The sequence below is a fragment of the Apodemus sylvaticus genome, chromosome 21 (genome assembly GCF_947179515.1).
Source record: "Apodemus sylvaticus chromosome 21, mApoSyl1.1, whole genome shotgun sequence".
Taxonomy (NCBI): Eukaryota; Metazoa; Chordata; class Mammalia; order Rodentia; family Muridae; genus Apodemus; species Apodemus sylvaticus.
The window spans coordinates 2,380,587-2,405,309 of NC_067492.1; the positions used below are offsets into that span (position 1 = coordinate 2,380,587).

Consider the following 24,723-nt stretch of genomic DNA (forward strand, 5'->3'; position numbering starts at 1 on the left):
GTACCTCCAAACAATCGAGTTAAAAGTGTGGCCATTACCACTGTGTTAGTAGGTTCTCTCCTTGACATAGGGCTGGCTGAAGCTGCTAGTGTAGGAGCCCCAGAAACATCTCAAGGCTTCAAGATGACCTATTACTGAAAGGGAGGAATGAGAAGCCCGGGCTGACTCCATGACAGACTTCAAATGGGCAGTTGAGGATACTAGGCCTAAAAACTGGGCAAGTCAATTACTAATAGAGAAAACCCCAGGCTCCAGCCTTCATGCCTGGGTAATAGAATGTCCCAGCCGCCTAGCCTGAAGCAAGGAAAATGGGTCAGCAGCAGTTTCCAGACTTCCTCAGCTACTTCCTCAGTAACAGTTCCCAGACCTCCCCAGCTAGTTTCCAGCCCTGACATCCCAGTAATGGAATGTCAGTATCTCTAGAGATGGGCCCAGCAGATTAACAGAGTTCACCTACCCCAGAATTCCCTAATGTGCTTTAAATCTGGCCTGCAAGCTCACTTGGATGTCTGTCTATCTTGGTAATTGAGGAGACCCAGCATGCTGGACTTCTGCAGAATAAAACACTCTTTGTGTTTACATACTGTTAGGATTCTGTCTAAGCTCCACCCCAGTTACCTGGCAATAGCCATGTATACTCCTCCCCACAGTTACCTGGCAACAGCCAGGTAGGCCTGGCCCGCTATGAAAGGGGCTGCTTGCCCCCTCCTCTCTCTCTCTTGCCTCTCCTCTCTCTCCATTCTCTTCCCCCCTCTCTCCATGTGGTCATGGCTGCCTTTACTACTTCCCTCCTCTCTGCCTTTACTACCCCTTAGCTCCCCTCCCCATGCCCTAAATAAACTCTATTCTATACTGGTATGTGGCTGGTCCCTCAGGGGGAAGGGATGCCTCAGCATGGGCCTACTTAGGCACCCCTTTCCCCCACACAATCATGGAACATATTCTTACACTGTGTTCTCTTTTTATGATCACAACACATACTATTTGAATCCGGGGGTGTCATTCTTGGGTGAATCATGGACCCTTACAAGGGAAGCTATGAAACAGGAGCCCTAAAGAGGAGGCTAGATGTGAAGGTTTGAGTCTCACTGAAGGCAAGAGAGGCTATGATCATGTATCCCAGAATAGCCTCAAAATCATGGCCAGCCTCTACCTAAGGCCTTAGAGAACAAGCATTACAAATATAAGCCACCATTAAAAAAAAAAATTAAGTACCAAGTATTTACTGAAAGAATGGCAGGAGGGCTTTGAAGATGGGATAATACATAGAGAGCTGTGGTCCCGACTACTATTTTCTGATGACTTCGAAACTTTGGGAAGGGGGTACAGACCCTTCCCCCTGAGAGGATCTTTTACCCTCCACACCGACTTCCGGACTGCTAAGACATATCCCTGCAGCCTCATTTCTTGGAAACCGCCTTCCTCAATGAGCTGTGGCCTACATCCTAAGCCGGGAGTTTTTTGTTTGAGACAAAGTAACTATCCTGGAACTGTGTACTGTACGTGTTCTAGAACTCGAGGCAATCCGGCTACTTTGAGCTCCAAATTCTGGGATTAAAGGCCTGAGCCTTTGCTCAGGTTTTAGTTGACCCTCGTGCTTACATTAGGTCTCAGCTACTCGTTAGACGTGCTGCACTCCCTAGCCTAAGTTTCCCAGAGACGCCTGGAAGCTGAGACAGGAACCGTTCTAAAACCTGTTTCAAAGCTCCCTAGAATTTAGACAAGCTCTGCTCTGCGCAGCCGCGAGCTGAATGGAGGGGAAGGGGCGTGGTCTTGAGCGGAACAGCTCGGCCCTAGAATAGAAGTAGATGGAACCCGGAGGCAGCCGGAACCCGGAACCAGTGGGAACGCAAAATAGCCGGATCCCGGAAGTTCAGATTCTGGACTTCCGTCCCGGAAGCTCAGTTTTAAGCATGGCATTGGGAGGGGAGGGACGTAAGAGAAGGAAGGGCCAGGAGCGGAGGTGAGTGGCGGCGGGCATTGGTGTGGATGGGTTGGTGGAGAGTGGCGCGGCGTAGCTGAGAGTGTGCTTGTGCTTGCAGACAGAGCCCTGAAGACGGCGTGGGGAATGCGGCCACCGACTACCTGGTGGGACAGGTCGCCGACAGCTTGCGGGCCGGCCCACGTCCTCCTGGCGGCGGGACGGGGCGGCTGGCCGCTCTCTTCAGCACCCTGGAGCCATCGGCTCCCCCTGTCTTTGTGCCTGTGCCCCAGGTGAGTCGCCGGGCTGTACCCTGAGTACCCCTTTAGAGTTAGATTTAGAGGGTATCTCGCCTGACGGCCCTTGAGTGGGGCTAACACTTCACCCTCAGCCGATTTGATGGATAGGGTCTCCTGTAGACAAAGTATGCTTCAAGTTTCTGTTATGTACCCGAGGATGATCTTAAACTCCTGATCCTCCTCCAGCCTTTCGAGTGCTGAGATTACAGAGTTGATCCACCATGTCCGACTTTACTTTTTATTTTGAGACAGTGTCTCACTAGTTGCCCATGCTTAGCATACACGGGTAGCCCAGATTCTATATTCCTACCTCAGCTTTCCACTGAATAGCTCGTGCTACAGGTTTAGTGTGACCAAACCCATCAAATCTGCTCTCATGAAATGCTCTGCTTCTCTCTATAACCAGTGAAGAAGTATCCATGTAGAAAGATACTGGAGTATTGCTCAGGGACTTGGAGATGGGGACTTTACTTTGTACCTCTGGTTGGCCTGGCACAATTTCTCCTGCCTCTATATCCTGAGTGCTGGAATTACAGGCATATGCCACACAACACACAGTTTTAGGGTGAGGATTTTTAAAAGTTTGAGGTTTTTTATGTTCCTTCAAACTTTTGAAAGGAAACATCTAAGAAAAGAAAACTTGATGATGAAGAAGAGAGCGTGTCCGTGTCCCATATTAAAAAGCCAGTTTTGCAACAGCCTGCAAGAAAAGTGAAAGTGAAGAAACTCTCTGATGCAGACAAGAGGCTGGCAAACAGGTTGGTAGAAATCTCCTTTTTGCTGTATTAAATACAACAGGCAGTTTTTTAAAAAAAATTAATGTTCATCTTAATTTTTTTCATTACATATTCTGAAATTAAAAAATACATTATATAAAGTCTCATATAGGATTAAAATATAAGAAAGCCATTTATCCTAAGCTAACAGATACTGGTAGATCAGCTTTTTAGGTCTTTACGTCCATCACTGCTTGTTTCTGAGCCATCCTTGTTAGGACTTTAATCCCTTTTGTGCTTCCTGAGTTGGAATTCATCCTGCGGTTTATGTCAAGTGTTTTAGCATCTGTCCTACGTGAATTCAGTTTTTATTGAAACCAAATTTCCCTCATTAACTTAAAATCTATTTCTTTTACAGAATATATGAGTTAGTATCCAAAGAGATACACTACTTTTCTAATTAGTGTTCCTCATTCCTTCTTGGAAATCTCTTGCATCCCAGGTGGGCCTTAAACTCACTATGCAACCTAAGTTTGTACTTCAGCTTCAGCTTTCATATCCCTTGGCTCTTCATTCCTTCTTGCTCCTTCAGACCTATTTTCTTTTCCCATTTTTACCCTCTCTTCTTTCAGAAAACCTTTAGTAGTTACTGTGTTTGTTGTCTGCATGTGTATCAGTGGGTTTCTATCATGGTGGCCCGTAGAAGAAAGCCAGGGACCAGCTCCTAGGAGTCCATTCTCTGTCTCTCTGCTGTCTGGGTCGCAGAGTCAGGCTGGGGTCGCCCGGCTGCATGACCGGTGTTTACCTGCTGAGCCATTGCACTAATTCCCACCACGCTCACACCCTCTGAAGACTGCATGATGCTCGCACTCCGTGACTGCTTTCTCGAAGCTTTACATTCCGGGTGATCTTTCTGTTCCTTGCTTCTCTGTTTCGTCTCTGAAGTAAGAGGAACACCTTTCCTGAGCTTGCTCTTAGGAAACTGCTTCTCAGAGTTCTTGTTAGTCATCTCACAGCTGTTCTTCCTGTACACTGCCGTGTGTGTGTATGTGTGTGTGTGTGTGTGTGTGTGTGTGTGTGTTGGCCCTGATCTCTAGACCTGTTCAGTCGTTTTGACTGGCCGCATCTGCACCTGTACGTTCCTTGTTCACCTTAAGATAATGCTTCATGAGGCTAGAGGTCTACCTCACTTCGTGGAGTGTTCCTTGTCTAAACGGTGTATGGTAACACATACCTGCAGTCCCAGCACCTGGAAGGTGGTACTAGGATCGGACATTCAAAGTTATCCTACACTATATAGGGAGTTTGAAGCCAGCCTAGTTTGCATGACACCCTTCCTTAAAACAAAAAGCAAAATAAAAATGCTTCAAACTGAAATCCCCTGGCATTAATGGTACTTCACTTCTAGATAGTTACCTAAGCCAGTGACGCAGGAGTTAGCCTGCGCTCTCCCCTCTTCACACACAGATACTCAGTTGCTAAGTCCTAAAGCTGTTGTCTCTTTTTCTTTTCTTCTCTCTCTCTCTCTCTCTCTCTCTCTCTCTCTCTCTCTCTCTCTCTCTCTCTCTCTTATGAAAAGACAGTCTAACTGTATTTCTCTAAGCCAGTCTGAATTTAAGATCTTCCTGCCTTAGCTTCTCAAGTCCAGTCACTATTCTTTAATTTTCTTAGTCTGCCTTCTTTCCTTCTCCATCCTTGTTCTGGTCTGCTTTTTCTTGTGTTGTCATCATGATATTTTTTCTGTACATGATTATACATCTTGTTCATTTCCTATTTTCTCCATTGCATGCCTGACTTGGTCTCTGTGTGTGCCTGCCTGCCTGTCCTCCTTCCTCTCTGCCTGCCTTCCTCCCTTCTTCCCTTCCCCCTTCTTTCCTCCCTCCCTCCTTCCCTTCCTCATTTCTCCATTTCTGTGGTGCTGGACATTGAACAAACAAAAATACATGCTGGGCAAAGTGCCTTGTTGAGCTATGTCCCTGGACTCAAATTAATTTTTTAAGTACAGCCTGACTGTGTGGTCCAGGTTGGCTTCCAGTGCCCAGGTGATTTTTGTAGATAGTCAGTCTTGTGGTTTCCTGTCTTCCAAAGGAAACTGTCAAATGCTTTTGCACAACTGGTCACTCTCAACTGGGCCCACCATACCCTTTTTTCCTTGCCAGCTACATTAGATGTTGAAGTAAACAGATCATTATACTTGGGCTCTTGGCGGAGGAGTAATAGTAGTATTTAAGGCTATGATACACACTGCTTTCTTCTTTGAGAAGCCTTTCTTGTTCTTTATGGTTCTGTACAGGTATTCTAGCTGTTGCCATACTAGCCATTGCCATGTGACCACTGCCTGCGTTTGTAGTTCACTGCTGAAAGGCATTAAGAAGCATGGTGGGAGCCCAGCTCCTGCTGCCCCTTCTTTTCTCTTACCTTATGACCTCTGTCTAGTTCTCTTGTCAGTGTGACTTCAGACTTGAGTGTCCCTGTGCATCAGTACCATCTGTTTGTATTTACATTTCAGAGCTTCCGAAGGGACAGTTTCTACACAAGACACCTCAAGACCAAGTTCCTAGCACAAAGGAGGCTTATTTGTCCCAGAGGGATAAAGGGGAGGGAATAAGAGACAAAGATGTGAAATAGAGGATAAGGGAGAAGGAGAAGGGAACAAGGGGGAGGGGGAGGGGGAGGGATATTTGGTCCTGGATGGTAGGGGGTAGGGGATAGGGGATGGTAATGACCACAAAGGACTGCCTCTAGATAAAAAGGAGACACAAGTGGCCCACAGGCAAATGGCAGTTTATAAAGGTAAAAGGGGAACTCCTGTGTTAGGGTTAGATGTTTAATTTTGATTGGACTTGTTAATTAGGGCAACCAAAAGAGGTTTTTGATTGCTGGACCTTAGTAGTAAGCCTTGAGAGAAGGAAGTGGCCAAATAAGGGAATAGACCTTGTTGGTTAGCTTTAGGAATGTAATCTAGTGTTTTTTAGCAAGGGGTGGGGCAAGACCTGCAATAGCCATATTTGCCATGCTCCGTGGGCTAGAGTACTTTCACTTACTTTAGTTAGCATCCTTCAAGTAGACAGAACTCCCATAAGTAAGGATTCATGTTTTCTCAATTGACAGATTCTCTTTTCAGACTGCTTGGTGGACATAGAAACCTCCCTGGGTCTTAGAGAGTGTTGAGTGTCCAGGGCCTAGGGCAGAGAATGATAAGCTGGGTACCAGCAGAGTGTGAAGTAGACCTTGAAGAGCTTATGTGGCTTTCCTTTAGAACTCCTGTGCTGCCGCCGCCTGGTTTTTAGTATGTCATCAAATATTCCTTAAACTCTTGAGTATAGACTTGTTTTCTAAAGGTAGCTGGTAGTAGAAGACAGGAGGTGTTTGCTGTGAAGAGGCAAGACTGGCTTTGTCACATGCTGGATTTGTTATTGTTGTTTTGTTTTTGACTCCTCCTTTCTTTGGTTGTTCCTTAAAAACTAGGGAAAGTGCTCTAGCAAGTGCTGATTTAGAAGAAGAGCATCAGGACCAAGGGCAGAGAAGGAGAAGGTCTCAGTCTCAGGGTAAAGTGGCAGATGGAGAAGCACTGAGTGTTGCCCCCAGCCTCAATGAAGATGGGGGCCAAAGAACAAAAATCCCACTCAACCCCGAAGAGGAGCGGTTAAAAAATGAGAGGACTGTGTTTGTGGGCAATTTGCCCGTCACATGTAATAAGAAGGTAAGTGGGAGGGGGTAATTAAACCTAGAGAAGCTATTGACTAAGGTTACGTTTAATGAGCTCATAGTTGATAACTAACTCATTGTGCTTTCAAATCACCACACCATACATGGGTTCTGCTGTATGTTTGTATATGTGTGGTGTGTGTGTGTGTGTGTGTGTGTGTGTGTGTGTGGTGCTGGGGTTTTGCTCCCAGCCCTAATTCAGGCTTCTGAAGGTCATGTTTGAAATGTCAGTGGCCTATTTCTTTCTTTTTTTTTTCCTCTTCAGCTTTCTTACTGTTCATGCCACTAAAATGTAAACAAACACACACACTACTCTTTCTTTTTCTTTCCTCTCTCTTTGTCCCTCCCTCCCTCCTTCCTTCACTCCTTTACTGTTCTGTCTTGCACACATGAGAGGATGCCTAACACATAGCAAGGGTTCAAAGAATATGTGGGGGTGGTTGGTAGTCTATGTGCAAACCTCAGACCCAGATCCTGTTCATCTTTGGGAGGATGGGTTTATTATATTTTTATTAGAAAGCACGGTGACTTTTATTTTGTTCCCTAGTGTTTGATTTGTAAAGATATCATGTACTGTCCTTAAATTAAATAAGTCTACTTTTTAGACTTGTTCTATGTGGATGAATATTGTATGTATGTGTACTGCATACATACCTGATGCCTGTGGAGGTCAGAAAGCATCAGATCCTCTGGAAGTGGAGTCATGGATGATTGTGAGCCATCATTTGGGTGCTGATGGTGGACGCCATGCAGGAAGACCTGCAGTGGGCAAGTGAGCTCCCTGGAGACAGCCATCGCTTGCTCGGCTGCAATGGGTGAGCTCTGGTGAGGCAAGACCCCAGAGACTCAGTCCCAGGGTTGCTTCTTGCTACTGATGTCCTTTCTCCTGCTTATCATCCCCATACTAATTTATTTCACCTGGTGTGAACGGTTTCTAAGAGACCCTCATGCCTATAGCCTGGTGTGGTTACTTCCTGGGTGATAGCTACCCTATTGTGCAAATTTTCTGCAGATCAACATGAACTTTCATGAATTAATGCTGTTTCGATGAATTAATGACTATGGAATTCCTGATTTGATTCAAATAATTTTAGGAAGAAAGTTTAAGGGGAGAAAGTTTTAGTTGTTTTACCAAAAAGAAGTAATAAAGTTAGAATCAAGACTAGGATGTGTCCTCTCCTCATAGAATAGTAAGTAAAGGCTGCATAATAAGGAATACAGTGAGCTTTTATCAATTACACTAAGAAGAGAAATAGGCTTGGGAAAAATTTATGATCAAGAAAAAGCATTTTTAGGTCAGGTCCAAGGATGCAGCCACAGGTGTGCACTATGATGATAAAGCAAAGCCATGTGAAACTGTTGATTTTAACTTATAATGAGCTTATAGAATGGACCACTGTTTTGAATTTGCTTACTATTGACATCCTTCTGTAACTTTGCTTTTGTGTGACATTTTATAAAGAACTTTTGTCTAAGAAGGTATAAAAAGACTGAGAGGAAAAAAATAAAGTGTGGCTGTTTGGGCTCTGTTCCAGCCACCAGTGTATAAACGTATATATGTCTGTTTGTATGTACATACATATGTATGTAGGAATACGTGTGTGTATATAAGTCTGCATGAACACTTGTGAAAATGATACAGGTGGTCAGGTCCAGCCTGAGTAGTATGTGTGTGTGTGCAGGAGACCACTGACTGACTGACTGACTGACTGACTCACATTCTTTCTTCCTTTCTTTCTTACTTTTTTAATTTTTTCTTTTCTCTGTGAAGTTGCCAAAAATCATTAGCTTTTGGTCCCAGAATAGCAAGAGAGTTAAATTGCCAGAAGCCATCAGCTTCTGGCTCCTAGAACAGTAAGAGAGTGTTAAAGATCAAAGGTCATTAGCCTTTGTCCTTGTCCTACCTGTGTCCCACCTTAGTATCTGACCCTGCCTCATTCCTCCACTCCCATGTTGAGAACCAAATTCAAGTCCTATTGAAGAGTGAAAAGTACTCTTAGCTGCTGAGCCTTTTCTCCAGCCCTCCTTTGTGTTTTTGAGTCTTACTCTGGTCTTTAACTCACGGTAATCCTTCTGCCTCTGCCTAATACTAAATACTAGGATGACAGACTATGCCCAGGTGTTTTTTGTCAGTTTTGTATCATCTCCCTATGAATCTCCTTATGTACCCTAGGCTAGCCTTGACATCTCAGTCTTCCTGCCTTAGCTGCCTGTGTACATCTTGCTGTTGGTTATTGATTTTCCTTTTAGGTCATAAGAGCTCTGAGAAGTGTAATGTTATGTTCTGTAAAAATATTCTTACAGTAATGGCTTTTTAATTAGAATTAGTTGTAGAAGTCACTGTTGTACCTGTAAGTACATATATATTCTTTACATCTTGAGATAGTTCAAGAATTTGTCCCAATATGACTAACTAGGATTCTCCACACACTGGTAGTCTGAACCAGACAGCTGGAGAATTTCTCTGTGGAACAGTATCCTTGAAAGGCACTGTGGTTTAAGCTAGTGTGAAAAGATCAGAGAATATGTGTGAGATACAAGTGTTACTAACCTCCGTTTAAGTATCAAATAGGTTATAAACAATGAAGCATACAGCTGTCATGTAGGTCATGCATGGATGCTAATGTGAACCTGAATAGTATTTTTCTTCTTCCCAAGTTTCTGTAAAATCTTTTTGTCTATCCAACTTAACAGTCATGTGTTTTTTTCTGACATGTTCTTTGATTTTTTTGTTTGTTTGTTTGTTTTTGTTTTTTAAGACAGGGTTTCTCTGTGTAGCCCTGGCTGTCCTGGAGTTCACTTTGTAGACCAGGCTGGCCTCGAACTCAGAACTCAGAAATCTGCCCGCCTCTCTGCCTCCCAAGTGCTGGGATTAAAGGTCTGTGCCACCACCTCCCTGTTCTTTGATTTTTAGACACTGGATGTAAACACTTCATCTTCTTGACTCTACTTTGTGTTTCTAGTGCTGGGATACTACGTACACTTGATTCTGGAATGTTCTTAAAATAAAGTCACATTATTTCTTTTTGTGACACAGATGCTCAGGATGTTAGCTAACATGCATGTGTATATTGTTTATTTTAGAAGCTGAAGTCATTTTTTAAAGAGTATGGACAAGTAGAATCCGTACGATTTCGTTCTGTGGTAAGTTTCCTCTCCCACTGAAAACTGCATAATGTCACTGTGCTTTGTCAATCAGATGTACTTGGCCCCCTGGTGCCAGTGTCTTCTTCTGAGGCAGCACTTGGTGCATGTTCACACAGTATGGTGACATCTGTCACCAAGGCTGGCCAAGGGATTTGATGAGCAGGTGGGTGACTGTCCCTGCTGTCAGAGTAGGCAGGGCACTCTTCCTTACCATGCCACAGGCAGCCTGTCTAGTGCTGTGGGCAGGAGAGGAGTGTGACTGCTGCAGTGTGCTTGGGCACTGCAGGAATGCTTGGGATCTGATTCCACTCTTGAGCAGTTACACCAATGTTCAGAGAATGAAATACCAGAAAAGTGTATGTTTCTATTCTTGTTTGTTTTGAGACAGAATCTCATTGTGTAGCTCCAACTGTCCTGGAACTCACTAAATAGATCAGGCTGGTCTAGAATTCACAGAAATCCATCGATTCTGCTTCTGCCTCTGCTTCTGCTTCTTCCTCTGCTTCCTCGGTGCTGGAACTAAAGGTATGCACCATCACACCCTGCAGCATGTTTTTCAGAATTCTTTTCAATGTAGTGTGCAGTATTTCAGTGTGCACTGGTAGGGCTTACTTTGTTTAATTGCTCTTGCTTACTTGATTCTTGATTCTCCAAGGGCTTTTCAAGGCCGAGAGCATAGATTAGCAGTGGAATGCTTGCCTAGGGTTTGTTTGTAGTTTGTTTGTTTGTTTTTGGTTTTTTTTTTTTACACGAGACAGGGTTTCTCTGTGTAGTCCTGGCTGTCCTGGAACTTACTCTGTAGACCAGGCTGTCCTTGAACTCAGAAATCTACCTGCCTCTGTCTCCCGAGTGCTGGGATTAAAGGCGTGCGTCACCACTCCCGGCCCTGGTTTGTAGTTTCTCAGTCTCCACACTGTTGAGGGCTGGGTGACTCTGTTGTTGTTGCTGCCTTGTGCATCCCTGGAATTACCCATTAACTCCTGCAGACTCTCCCTGAACAACTGTCCTGTGGAAAAAATGGACTGCTTCTTTAAAAGTAGACATTTTCTGAGATATTGACAGTTCTCATTATTTCTGTCAGCATGCTTGCTCCCCACCATTACCACTTTACCTGCTCCTCTGAGCTCCACTTCCCAGTGTGAAGCTCTAACCTGAATTAACTGGGGGTCTTGGCCCACACCCTAGGTGCAGGATGCCTGCAGGATGTGGCATTCCCGTGTTAACTCCTTGGTGCACCTGACTTATTTGACCTGTTTGCTTTGCACATAGAGGCCTTACCCAATTGAGTCACTTCTTTCCTTTCTCCTTGGCTTATATTTATATTCATGGCGTCTTTAAAAAAGTTTTGTTTTATTTCGAATCTCTTTAAGATTTATTTTATGTGTATGGGTGGATGTTTTGCCTGCAATTGTCATATGCATGCAGTGCACCTGGAGGTCAGAATAGGGCATCAGATCCCCTGGAATTGATTGGAGTTAATAGACAGCTGTGGGGAACCAGCCTGGGTCTTCTAGAAAAGCAGTTAGTTGTCTTTACTGCTGAGCTATCTCTCCAGCCATTTTATTACCTCTTGTTAGAAGAGCTGACCATACTGTGGTTCCTCCCTCCAGGGCTCCAGGTGTGTGTGGCTCTGTGTGTTCTCGAGCCTCATCTTGCAGCACAGCACTTACTGCCCTGAACTGAAGCCCTGTGTTTTGTTGGTTGTGTGACCCCTCCCACAGCTGCTGCTTTGTCACTTTGGCTTTTCTCTGTGCTACTAGTACAGCGTGCCCTTAGTTCTCCTGGAGTGTGTTCCACAGGTCCAAGGTCAAGATCATCCTCAGCTATATGCTGAGTCCATGGCTAGCCTGGGCTACAAAGACCCTTTCTAAAACAAAGACACCACTAACTTTAGGACCCACTGGGATATGTTATTTCTTAGATGCAAAGGAAAAATGTTTTTTTCGGTTTTTCGAGACAGGGTTTCTTTGTGTATCCCTGACTGTCCTTGACCAGGCTGGCCTTGAACTCAGAAATCTGCCTGCCTCTGCCTCCCAAGTGCTGGGATTAAAGGTGTGCGCCACCACTGCCCAGATGGAAATATTTTGTTATTACAAGTTTAGACAGTTTAGGTTTATAAATGATGCTTCCACGCACACATTTACTTTATAAAACTTTTCATGAGTCTTAATTGTCTTGGAATCATCCTGTAGCCTGAGCCTATTGTCTATACTTGTGCCTTTGTTGTTTGAGAGAGGCTGTTGAGTGTGATGTTGTCTGTGGAATTCCTTGTATCTTAATTCTCTTGTCCCCCTCCCCATTTCTGTTTTGTGGTAGGGCTTCCTGTAGCCTTGAACTCAAACTCACTTGTAGCTGAGGGTGACTTTACATTTCCTCATGCTCCTGTCTCAAGTGCTGCGATTATAGGCTTATAGGTGTGTGCCACCACCCCTGGCTCTCAGAGTCCTTTTCATAAGCATTAGGATAGCTGCTTCTGATTTGATTGCCCTACAGTGTTTTTTGGGTTACACAAGTTACATGTGGTTAGAATGTTTTGGCTCCTAAAATGTAGCTTATGTGGCTGGGAGTGTGGCCGAGATAGACCACGTTGGCATGCGCAGAGCCCTGAGACTGACACTGAAAGGGGAAGAATGAAAATGCTAACCAATTTGAGAAAATACCTCAAACTCAAATTTTTAATGTTTCTTTTTCTTCTTAAAAGATGCCAGCAGAGGGGACACTATCCAAGAAGTTGGCTGCAATAAAGTAAGCTCATAATAAGATTCTTTTCTCTTTATTTTAGACTATCCTAGTGTTCCGTAAGGTATACCCTGTTTATTTAACTATACTGCAGATGTCTGTGGTCATAAAGAGCACTGGGAAGTAGTGAGGCTACTTTGCACTTCTAATTCTGGGTACTGCCTCACAGAATTGTTCACCTGGTTATAGTCACACATTTTATAAAGAGTGCAGGCTTTATTTTATAAAAGTTGTTATTTATAAACAAGGGCAGCCTGGCAGGTGACAGGGTCTTAGTGGCTCAAGTTGAATGAGCAGCAGGCCTGTTACTTTGTTCTAGATTGTTTTTGACTATCGGAGTTGTTGGTTTTTTGTTTACTTGACAAGGAAGAAATTAGATATTTGTGAAGGAAGATAAAAATGTTTGTTTCCCTGTTAGTCTTTTCCTCTTTATATATTTTTTTTGTATATGAGGAATCTTGCCATGGGAAACTTTATGTTTAGGTGTTTTGTTGTCTTTAAAATCTTAAGTTAATTTGCACATTTGAGATGTACAACTTTAGTTGTCTCTTTTGCTGTTTTGGGGGTTGAACTCCTCAAGACTTTTGTATACTCAGCCCCATCCCCTACCACCCCCACCCCCACCACCCCCTTTTTTTTTTTTTTGAGACAGTCTTATGTGGCCCTGGCTGGGTGGCCTGGAACACACAAAGATCTGTCTGTCTGTGCCTTCCAAGTGCTGAGATTGAAAGTGTACACTGCCATGCCCAGCCAGCCCTTAGATTTTTGAGACAGTCTTGCTATGTAGCAAGTTCTGTGGAACTCCTCATTCTTGTGCTTTGTTTCCTGAGGGCTGGGTGTGTACAGGATACCACTGCCTCTGGCCACCTTTAGGATGGGCTGTGTGTGCTCTGGGGCAGTGTTGCCACAGTCAGAATCCTGAGTGCCCCCCTTAGTCCAGTCTCCTGCTGTGCCCTTGCAGTTGCCCCTCCTCCTCTGTCCTTAGGGAGCCACTCACTTACTTTGTGCCTCCGAGTGGCATGTGCTGCAGTGTCTCCACCCTTTTCCAGTGTGTCACATTCTTGATTCTGGGATGGGATGTGGGGCCTGCTTTATGCTGAGCACACACTGCCTCTGACTTTCCTCAGCACCATTCTGAGACCTGTGCTGTGTGCACCAGTGTCCCATTCTTTGTCAGCACTGTTGCTTTGTGTGGAGTTAGCAAAGCTTAATTGTTCACTAGCCCTTGATATTCAGGTGGTTTCGGTTTTTACCTTTCATGCATAACGGACTAAGACCAATTTACCTAGTTTATATCTGAGCAAGTCCCTGAGGTAGAATGGCTGCACCTTATTGTAGGTATGTTTTAGCTTCCTAAAAAGTAACCCTCCAGCACCCCTTCCTTTTTGCATGGTTTTACATTCCATCAGCAGTAGGTGAGAACACCACATGTTCATGTCCTCACAGCCCTGGGTGCTGCCAGTCATTCAGTGCTAGCCTTCTAAAGGCTTCTCCATATGCTCTTGTGTTGTTCTCATAACTTAAAATGGCAGGCATTGATTATGTTCTTACAGGGTATTTGCATGTTTGGTCAAGTATTTGTAAAAGCTCACCTGTTTGCTACTGTCTTTTTCTTGTTTGAGAGAGAGACAGAGACAGACAGACACAGAGACAGCAGGTTGGGGAAAATTATATATTCTGCATACAAAAGCTTTGGATTTTTAGGATTAGTTTATTTTTATTTTATGTTCATTAGCATTTTGCCCACATAATGTCTGTGAGGGTGCCAGATATCACGGAACTGGAATCACAGACAGTTGTGAGCTACCATGGGGGTGCTGGGAATTGAACCCAAGTCCTCTAACAGAACAGCCAGTGCTCTTGAACACTGAGCCTTGTGGCCAATCCCTGCTTTGGTGTCAGGATCAAAAACATGAAATTCCACAATTTATTGAGGATCCAATATAGAGTGCTCCATCTGCTGGTGAGCCTGTAGTGTGGTAGGAATTCAAGCACAAGCTCTTTGTTGTCCTGGCCTAGTCTCAGAGCCAGGCAGGCTCAGGATCTGTCAACATCTGTGGTCAGCTCTTCCTCGCTGTGGCAGCCAGGCCTCCCACCCCACCCCTCTTTAATGTTTATGTGTGTGTGTGTGTAGGGCGGCCTGCATGTGCTACAGTGTGCTTGTGGGAGTTGGTTCTCTACTGCCTTGTGGGTACTAGAAGGTCAAACTCAGGGGGTCAGTCATGGTTGCAGGCATTTTTACTCATTGAGCCATCTCGTAGACTAGGCTCAGCCTTTTTGTCTTTAATGGGTCTTAACATTCTGTACCATCTTGCTGACAAGAGGTTCTCCTTTCCATTTTCCTTTCCTTATAGCTCTGATGCCTTGTCTCTCTCTGCCCTAAGTGACAGGCTGACTATCCTCCACAGCATCTTCACTTTCCTCTTCATCTGGAAGGAGGATCCAGGTGGGGCGTGGGTTCTCGTCTCCAGCCTGTTGTTACCATGGTTGTGCTCTGGGGCTCCTGCCCACTCTGCATCTTCCTGTGGATGGTAGCTCTGATCAGAGTATACCCTGTGCATTGCCGCCCTCCTGCATCAGTGACCTCTGGGGTTCTGGCTGAGATCCAACCATGCTCTTAGTGTCTGTCTGTCTGGAGCATGGAGCCTGGTCTTAGCATCCAGGCTGCTTTCCTCTGAGACCCCTGCTCTCTGATGGCTTTTGTCAAAGTTTTGATGCTGTAGATTAGCTGAGAGACAAGAGAGATGCTCTTTCTGGCTTCTGTGTTGTAGGGTAAGGAGAGTACTGGGTGTTGTTAGTGGTTCATGATAATGCATTGAGGCTGATGCCAGCTCTCCAGTGCAGCAGACCCACCTGTTTGCCACTGGAATTCATGCGACAATGATCTTTTTAGACAGAGAAACAGAGCCACATTCTGTTCCCATGTTCTTGGGATGTTGACAACTTTAGGTTTGTCAGCAGCGGCATGTTGTGGGGAGAGAATTAGTCGCGGGGAGTCTGCCGGACTAGACTGAGTTCTATCCTGGGCTAGCTTGTTACCGTTTGATCACCATCACACACATCTCTAAACCTCAGTTTCTTCATTGATAAATCAGAATCCATGTTAGGTATGAGGTTATATGACATGTGTGAAATATCTGGCTCAGTGCTTGGCAGCATTCCACATCTAATAAGTCACAGCTTTCTTCTCAATAGAAAGCGGCCAGATTGTACAGAGGAAATCACAGAGACTCTGGCAGCATGTGCAGGTCCAAGCTATACAGGCTCTCAGTGCTGAGAGTAGAAGTGGGCATGAGCCCCCATTCCTAACCCAGAAGCTGTCTACAAGTGTCAGCTGCTCACATAGGAAAAATTAGTTTTCTCCAATGGAGTCTCACAGGGTATAAAAGGCCTCTGCCCAGGAGTAGATGGCTAACATGAAACACATATTCTGTATTTTGAAGATTTTTTTTTTGTCTCATATTGTTTTATTTTGGTTATTTTTTACCATGTTGGTTTTTGCTTATGTATTATAGTTTTTGATTTTGTGTTTTTATGGGAACATGTGTGTATGTGTTCACACACACACATTTCTCAAGCTTTTGTTCTCTTGTGATGGCTTTTTTTTTTTTTTGCCTGTTTTCTAAAGAGAGAGAAAGATGTGGGGGAAAGTAAGAGGAAACTAATCAGAATATATTGTATGAAAACAATGTTTTTTCAGTCTTTTGAGACAGGATTTTCTCTGTGTAACAGCCCTGGTTGTCCTGAAACTCACTTTGTACCCAGGCTGGCCTCTAACTCACAGAGATCCACCTGCCTCTGCTTCCCAGTGCTGGGATTAAAGGTGTACACCACCACACCTGGCTGAAAGTAGCTTTGTTTTGTTTTGTTTTAACCAAAAAGGGAAGACTGTCAGTAGTATAGTGTGCCGTAGCATGCCTTGTGCCATGTACAGTGCACTGCCTGGCACTCTTTACTGCTTCCTTCCCAGGGTGCTCATTTGTGTGTTGGCCTTTTTATTACCTTAGCAACAGGTTAACTTTTTTTGTTTTGTTTTGTTTTGTTTTGTTTTTTCGAGACAGGGTTTCTCTGTGTAGCCCTGGCTGTCCTGGAACTAGCAGGTTAATATCTTTAGCTAAGGACCAGGGATCACTACTAAGCCTATTCTACTGCTTTCTTTATGAGCTATTTATTTTTATTTTTTATGTGTATGGTTGTTTTGCCTGCATGTAAATGTCCACCTGTGTATGTTTGGTGTTTGAGGAAGACAGAAAAGGATGTCACACCCCTAGAAGTGGAATTAACAGATGGTTGTGAACTGCCTTGAGGGTTCTTAGAACTGACCCAGGTCCTCTTCAAGAGGAACAAGTGTTCTTAACCAGTGAGCCATCTTTCCAGTCCCCAGTCTGTTTAATATTACTGTTTTCTGCTGAATCACATCCATATTATATCACCCTTGGGCAGCAGCATTGGCCAAAATCATTAGAAGTGAAAATCTAGCCTGTGGAGATGCTCAGTCAGTAAGTGGTTGTCTTGCTAGCATGAGGACCTACGCTTGATTTCCTGGAAGCCTTGTTTTAAAAAAAAAGTCGGGCATAGTGCTTGGCATATTTATTGTACCAGTGCTGAAGAGGTGAGAGAGGTAAAACCCTGGCACCCAGTAGCCAGTCAGTCTAGCCTGTATGGTGAGACCAAGACTAACGAGAACCCCATCTCAAAACTTAGGTAGTGCCTGCTGGATGGCCCAGCAAAGAAAATTGTCTGCTGCCAAGTGCGATCACCTTGATTCAATCCCTGGAACCCAAATGGTGGAAGGAAAGGATTAATTCCCATAAGTTGTCTTCTGCCTACATGCGTGTGCATGCCACCCTTACCTACAACTAAACAAGTGTCCTAAAATATACACAAAAATAGTAGACAGTTCTTGAGGGATGAGAGAGGAGATTGACCTCTGGTCTCCACATTCACCTGCATTTATATATAAACACACTCATACACAAGTGTGCCTTGCTAAGAAGGAACATAACTGTGGTCCAGATAAAGGGACCATGTCTGAATAAGACCAAACTTTTAGATCCGGCAGTTAATTTACAAAGCACAGAAGACAAAGGTGCAGGTCAAATTGCATTTTCACAGCTAGCAAATCTTAAAACTATACACAGAAATGGTAGACCAGCAAAGTCCAGGCTGTGGGAAATAATGTAGGTCAAAAGATTCGACAGAGATAGGAGGAAAATGGACAAATAAAGAGTGTACTGTGTAAGAGTAGGTGAGACTGTATGGTAAGCAGGAGGCTGTCCATTAGGAAGTAGGGATGGGAGGGCCATCAGAAGTAAGGATGGGCTCCTGGGTGGGTAATGGCTGCCAGAGCTTAGGCTCCTGTGTGCTGAGCTGTTTGCAGATGTGCACTTTTAATGTATGTATCTTGCAGGGAAGAGATTTTTGCTAGGTGCAGAGTTGGAGCCAGAATGACATTTCTAATCCTTCTATTGTTCTGGGTTGACACGTGTGGGAGTCTGCTCTTACTCCCTCACAGTGATGATGTCAGAGAGTGTAGGCTCCCTGTTCTTTTTGCCGTTTTTATATGTCTGTGTTCTTTTTCAAATTACTGGATCTTCACTCCATAAGTCCTGTCTTAGATTGATTGTAGAAAACAAAACTAGGTTTTTTTCCCCTTAAGTTGGAAGTTAGCAACTTTTAAAGATACTTTCTTGTTTTAAAATTTATTTTTATTTTATGTACATTGGTGTTTTTTTTTTAATTTATTTATTGATTTTATCTGTATGAGTGCTCTATCTGTATGTGCACCTGCATGTCAGAAGAGGGCATCGGATTCCATTATAGATGGTTGTGAGCCACCATGGCATTGCTGGGAATTGAACTCAGGACCTCTGGAAGAACAGCTTATGCTCTTAACCACTGAGCCATCTCTCCAGCCCCTACATAGGTGTTTTGACTTCATGTATACCTAATTGTGAGAGGATGTTGGAGCTCCTGGAACAAGAGTTCCAGATGTAACAGATGTGAGCGACCATGTGGGTATTGGGAGTTGAACCTGGTACTATGGAAGAACAGTTAGTGCTCTTAACCACTGAGCACTTTTATATGATCCTTTTTTTTTTCTTATGTTTTCTCTGTAGACGTAAAGTTCATCCTGACCAGAAAAGCATCAATGCATATGTAGTGTTTAAGGACCAGAGCGCTGCTGCAAAAGCCCTGAAAAGGTAATTGTGTCTGGGATGGAGCATGTCATTGTCCTCTGACCTGTAGAGATGGGTTCATTATTTGGCTTTATTACAGCAAATGTTTATGTAACTAAGTGCTCATTTTCAACAGCCATGTCTCCTTATCTTTATAACTAGAAATGGGGCTCAGATTGCAGAAGGATTTCGTATTCGAGTTGATCTGGCATCTGAAACCGCCTCTGTAAGTAGAATGTGGTTTGTTTAAAAATCTTAAGACAGCCAGACATGGTAGCCCATGCCTGTAATCCGTGCATCAGGAGGGTGAGACAGAAGAAGCAACAGGAATTACAGGCCCACCTGGATGACTTGTGAGACAATTTCCCAAAGAAAATAGGCCAACCACAAAAAGATCTTATCAAGAGCCTGTGGAAAGGTGGAACCAATGGTGTGAACAGGAGAAAGAGCCTTTGTTCTTTTGGACCGCAATGTTGGTCTCATCACAAACAGGTCACTTTCTATTTGATGATTCCCTTCCCAATGATGTTAGAAAACGTATGAGATCATCAGGTTTAGCACCTTCTTTTATGCTTACAGGCCAGAATATTATAGATGTTATTACAGATCTTGTTATAGATGGCTGTGACCCACCATGTGGGTCATAGCTTCACAAATGCTCCCATGTGCTGGGAATTGAACTTGGAACCTCTGGAAGAACAGCCAGTGCTCTTAACCTCTGAGCCATCTCTCCAGCCCCTAGCACCTTCTTCTAATAGATTGAAGTCAGGAAAGTTGTTACTCAAGTTATGGTGGTAACTCATACCTGTGTCAGTGCTAGGGAAACATGTTTTGGGACACTGGGCTACAGTTAGAAAATGTTTAGAAAACCAAAAGTTGTTATTTGTTAGAAGTAAGGAGCACAGTGTGAAGACTCTCTATACTTGATAGGGGACATACAAAGGTACAGGCTGTGGCTCTGTTTTAATGGTAAATGCTGTCATAAGCATGGGATGCTTCATCCATTCAGGAATGAGGCACCTAGGGACAAGGCCAACAAGAAAGAACAAGGAAGGTTTCCAGGAGAATAAATTTTCTATGAGTCTTGAAAGGTTTATCTCAGTAGGAAGATATTTTCACAGGCAGTATCTGAGGTGTATGCACTGAGGACAGAAACCTGATTTCCTTGGGGAAATGGCAAGAGCTTGGTATGGTTAACAGTGTATAGGGGCACAGTATGCTGTTGGGTAGATAGATTAGCAGGCAAATCATGAAGCCTACTTTGCCTCACTTTATGCAGTCTAGACTTTGTCCAGGAGCAGATCATAGTTTCAGTGCTGCAGCAATGTGACCAGATTGCACATGACAGCTGTGTCTTCAGACAACAAAGAAGGATTGTGGACTCTGTCTGCAGATTTGTGCTTCTCTGAGTGTCAGGGTTACTCAGTCGAAAGAGAACAGTCAGAGCAGACCCTACCACAGAGGCCACCTGCCACCTGTGTCTGTCAATAAAGGTAGCTGCACACAACCACATGTTTCTTAAGCAATTCTTACAGCAGGATAAGAAGTTGCAGTGGAGACTACATGACTCTTAGACCGAGTCTCAGTGTCTCTCAACTTTCCTAATACTGCGACCCTTTAATACAGTTCATCATATTGTGGTGACCCCCAGCCTTAAAGTTATTTTCCATGCTACTTCATAACTGTAATTTTCTACCATTATAAATGGTAACGTAAATATGTTTCCTAATGGTCTTTGGCAACCCCTGTGAAATGGTCATTTCATACTTCCCACTACCCACAGGTTGAGAACCCCTGCCTTAGAGCCTGAGGTGTTTATTGATTAGCTCCTCACAGGCAAAACTTTCCAATAGCAGGCCTTCCCTAAGAACTACCAATGAATGCCACTATGAATGGAGTCTTTACTCTGCTGTCTTACTAAGATAAGAAACAGACAAGGGCAGGTGTATGATCAGGTCTGGAGGTGGATGGCTACAGGCAGGGGAGGAATGCAGAGGGCAGGGTAGCGGTGTAGCAAAGTTTCTGATTTTAATACACTGACTGGTTTTTATTCTTGTTTCAGAGGGACAAGAGATCAGTATTTGTGGGAAATCTTCCTTACAGTAAGTTTGTTTAAAAAAAATCAAAATATAACTATTGTTACAACTGTCGCTGCCTCAGAGGAAAATTTAGAAAGAGCTGGGGTTGTTGCCCAGTAGCAGAACTCCTCTCTGGTATTTGTGAAGTTTTAAGTTCAGTGCCCTTAGCACCAGAACTCACACAAACAAAACCAACAGTCTAATGATTAGTTTATGACTAGTTTTAAGAGCATGTTGTAAGGTGGAGGGTGGTGGTACACATCTTTAATCCCAACACTTGGGAGGCAGCAGCAGGCAAATCTGAGTTCAAAGCCAGTCTGGTCTACAGAGTGAGTTCTAGTACAGCCAGGGCTACACATAAACCCTGACTTAGGGTTGGGGGGCGGCATATTGTACTGTTGTGTGCATGGGCTTTGCTTATCTCAGCATCATCAAACTTCTCCAGCTGAAGGTGAGTTCACGTGTTCACCTTGGTTGTGCTTGGACTTGTTTGTAGAAATTGAAGAGTCTGCTTTGGAGGAACACTTTCTGGACTGTGGGAGCATTGTGGCAGTGAGGATCGTGAGAAACCCACTTACAGGAGTTGGCAAAGGGTTTGGTTATGTGCTCTTTGAGGTATGGGAGACTAATGTGGGGATGCTCTTTGAAATGCTGGGGTGAGCGTATCATTGCTGCACCATCTTTGTAGTAATGCTGTCATTTAAGTCCCCAGTTTCAGCCGGGTGGGTGGTGGCGCATGCCTGTAATTCCAGCACTCTGGGAGGCAGAGGCAGGTGGATTTCTGAGTTGGAGGCCAGCCTGGTCTACAGAGTGAGTTCCAGGACAGCCAGAGCTATACAGAGAAACCCTGTCTTGAAAAAACCAAATCCAAAAAATCCAAAAAAAAAAAAAAAAAAATCCCCAGTTTCTGACTTAGGGAAGCTAAGTCCACAGCCACACATTCTGTGGCTATAGCTCCTTGTTTGTACTTGCTGACAGTACTAAGTAATAGTCTAGGTGTTGGGTATGAGAGGAACTAAAACTTTGGAATTTTACCTTCTGTGAGATGGAGCAGACACCTGACTGTTCACTCAGTGACTGTTAATCAGAGTTCCCTAACAGTCTTAAGCAGTAAAGAACATAACCTACTACTTAATGGCACTTAGATTTATTTTTATTATTTTTAACATGGATGTGTATGGTCTGTGTAGATATGTGCATGTGAATGTACCTGCCAGAGACATGGGTTTCCCCCTTGAGCTGGAGTTAGGTGTCTGGAACTCCAGTTCTCCCTAAGAACAGAATGTACTCTTAACTACTAAGTGAGACATCTGTCCAGCACCCAGCGTCTTTGACTCTTGATAAGTATTGTCAGGGAGGATTTAAGACTCTTATGTGCATGAGGTTTTTGTTGCTCTATTATCTATTATACTGATCTTATTTGTTACTGTGTCTAGATGTTACTTGCCTTTTTGAGAAGCTTGTAGAGTTCTTTCAAGAATTCCTTAACATTGAAAGTAGTATTAACAGTTCTGTGTTGGAATAGAATAGAATTTTGGACTCTAGTAGAACCCTCCTGTCTCTAGTCCCACATCTCAGGGACTGTAGAAGAGTTTCCTGCCTTCCACTTAAAACAGGAATTTTACAGAATGGATTTTGAGCTGTTTACTGTGTTAAAGAAACTTCCTATGATGAATAGTGAACCTGTGGTTGTGATTGTGAGCATTCGGTGAAGCAGCTTGAGCACCACCTGTAACCGCGAGTGGAACATGAGCAACAAGGGGCTCAAGCACAGCTGCCCAGACCGTCTGACCTCTGTGGCACAGACTAGAAGGGCCTGTGTGTGCGAGCTTGAGGACTGACACAGACCACTGAATTTTGACCTCGCTAGTCTCATTACATGTGTGTTTCTGGTGGAAATTAACGTTTCTTCTTATTACAGAACACAGATGCTGTTCATCTTGCTTTGAAGTTAAATAATTCTGAGCTAATGGGAAGAAAACTGAGAGTTATGCGTTCTGTTAATAAAGAAAAACTAAAACAACAGAATTCAAATCCAAACTTGAAGAAGGATGTCATTAAACCTAAGCAAAAACTTAATTTTACTTCCAAAGAAGGAAAATTACATTCCAAGAATGCATTTATTGGAGAGAAGGCAGTTCTCATGAAAAAGAAGAAGAAAGGACAAAAGAAAGTACAAACGAAGAAGCCAAGAAAACAGCAGTAATAACTGAAGTTGCCCCCTTCTTTTCTGTGGTGAAACCTTTCAATGAGTATCTGGGTTTTTATGAATTATGTGGAAAATGTGGAGGTTTCCACAGTGGCTGTCTGTCTATCTTCTTTTTCTTTTTATTTTTTTTAATTCATGCTATATGTAAGTCTTCTTTGAAACATTGTCCTTAGAAATGTATTTAAAGAAAAATAATAAACATTAATACTCTGTGTTTAGGCTAAGTGTTCAAATGGTTACTGCGGGAATACTGATTCCAGGTGTACTCACAGAACCTAAGAAAGACTTGCGAGCTATTTAAAACACACATACTCATTCTTCACCTCTCATTTTTCTTTCTCTTGTAATTGTAGTGGAAATCTACATTTCTATCTTATTATTCCATACATCTAGTAATTGCTAACCAATACAACTGCTAAGATAAGAGTGACTATCTTCTAATTTGTAGCCAGGGACTACAGTGGTCATTGATGTCCTTGGCTATAAAGGGGGTTTCATAAGAAAAATACTCTCCCAGGAAAACATGATGCTTAAATTAGTATCACTCAGAATGAAACAGCTGTCCCAGAAAGTTTAGAGACAGCATCTAATGAATTATGTTAATTAAATTGCAATCTTTAAAGTTGAATGACAGGACAACATGCTGCCATATTCCCTAAGTTCCAGACACTGATCTTACCAGGCTGGTTCTGGATCCAGGATGAAGTGGGGGAAGGGGGAAGCCAAGGCTGATTCAGGCAGGCAGAGTCCAGTAAGTACACATAGGCAAGAGGGAGGACAGGTTTCCACTCATTTAGTTGTAAAAGTGCTCTTTGGGAAATGCCATGTAGAAAACCTATTCAGGTCTTTAAAACAGCTCTAGAGACTGGAGAGATGGCTTCTTGGTTAAGAGCGAGCCCTGCTCTTCTGAGTACCTAAGTTCATTCAATTCCTAGCACCCATGTCGAGCAGTTTCCAACTGTCTGTAACTTGAGTTCCTAGGTCCAACTCCTCAGGTATATCTCCAGACTTCTGCACTCACGAACATAACTGACACATATATTCAAGTAATTAAAAATAAAAGTGTATCATTTACAGCAGAGAAAGCTCTATTTCCTGAATCCAAGACTAGATAATTTATGGCTAGTTTCCCTTACAGTATTTAGAACCTTATAGTTACATTTCAGCAATCATTCTGGAGCATTTCTGCATAAACTATATAAAGATGCAACATTAGATTGTGTGTGCATATATAATCTATGTACAACTTATGACTCCTGTGAGTAAGCAGATTATATACATGCATACATGTAATGTATATGGTGTGAATGCAGGTACATGTGGAGTCAGGAAACTTGAGAGTTCTCTCCTTCCACGGCATGGACTTTTACTCACTGAGCCATCTCACTGGCCCCAGATATTTTGGAATTTGTTACTATGTAACTGTTGAAATTTCTACTTTAGAATGTGTGTGCTACTATGATTGTAAATCATTAAAAAATGTATTTTGTAGAAAAAATTCCAAAGATGCTTTGTGTAATTTTTTTTCCTGAGATAGGATTTCTCTGTGTAGCCCTGGCTGCACTGGAACTCACTCTGTAGACCAGGCTGGCCTGGAACTCAGAAATGCCTGCCTCTGCCTGCTGGGATTAAAGGCATGTGCCACTACTGTTTGGCTGTGTAATTATTTTGTTACCAGAAAAAGTAACTTGTTATATCTGATTAAATACTTAATAGCCACAAGTGTA

General features: G+C 43.4%; 1 protein-coding gene across 1 annotated transcript; it reads left to right on the plus strand.

Annotated features, from left to right (window-relative positions):
• The first annotated feature begins 1,861 nt into the window (after positions 1-1,861).
• On the plus strand, positions 1,862-24,501 carry Rbm34 (RNA binding motif protein 34). The gene is made up of 11 exons (XM_052166689.1): positions 1,862-1,963; positions 2,043-2,214; positions 2,839-2,978; positions 6,405-6,639; positions 9,729-9,788; positions 12,493-12,536; positions 18,650-18,733; positions 18,872-18,935; positions 20,772-20,811; positions 21,284-21,402; positions 22,709-24,501. Exons 1-11 carry the CDS (start codon positions 1,914-1,916, stop codon positions 22,991-22,993), a joined length of 1,293 nt encoding a protein of 430 aa, XP_052022649.1. The 5' UTR covers positions 1,862-1,913; the 3' UTR covers positions 22,994-24,501.
• The last annotated feature ends 222 nt before the right edge of the window (positions 24,502-24,723 follow it).

Coding starts and splice junctions, on each gene's coding strand:
- Rbm34 (XM_052166689.1), top strand. CDS start 1,914: ATGGCATTGGGAGGGGAGGGACGTAAGAGAAGGAAGGGCCAGGAGCGG. Junction 1,964..2,042: donor AGGAAGGGCCAGGAGCGGAG/GTGAGTGGCGGC, acceptor TTGTGCTTGCAG/ACAGAGCCCTGAAGACGGCG. Junction 2,215..2,838: donor TCTTTGTGCCTGTGCCCCAG/GTGAGTCGCCGG, acceptor AACTTTTGAAAG/GAAACATCTAAGAAAAGAAA.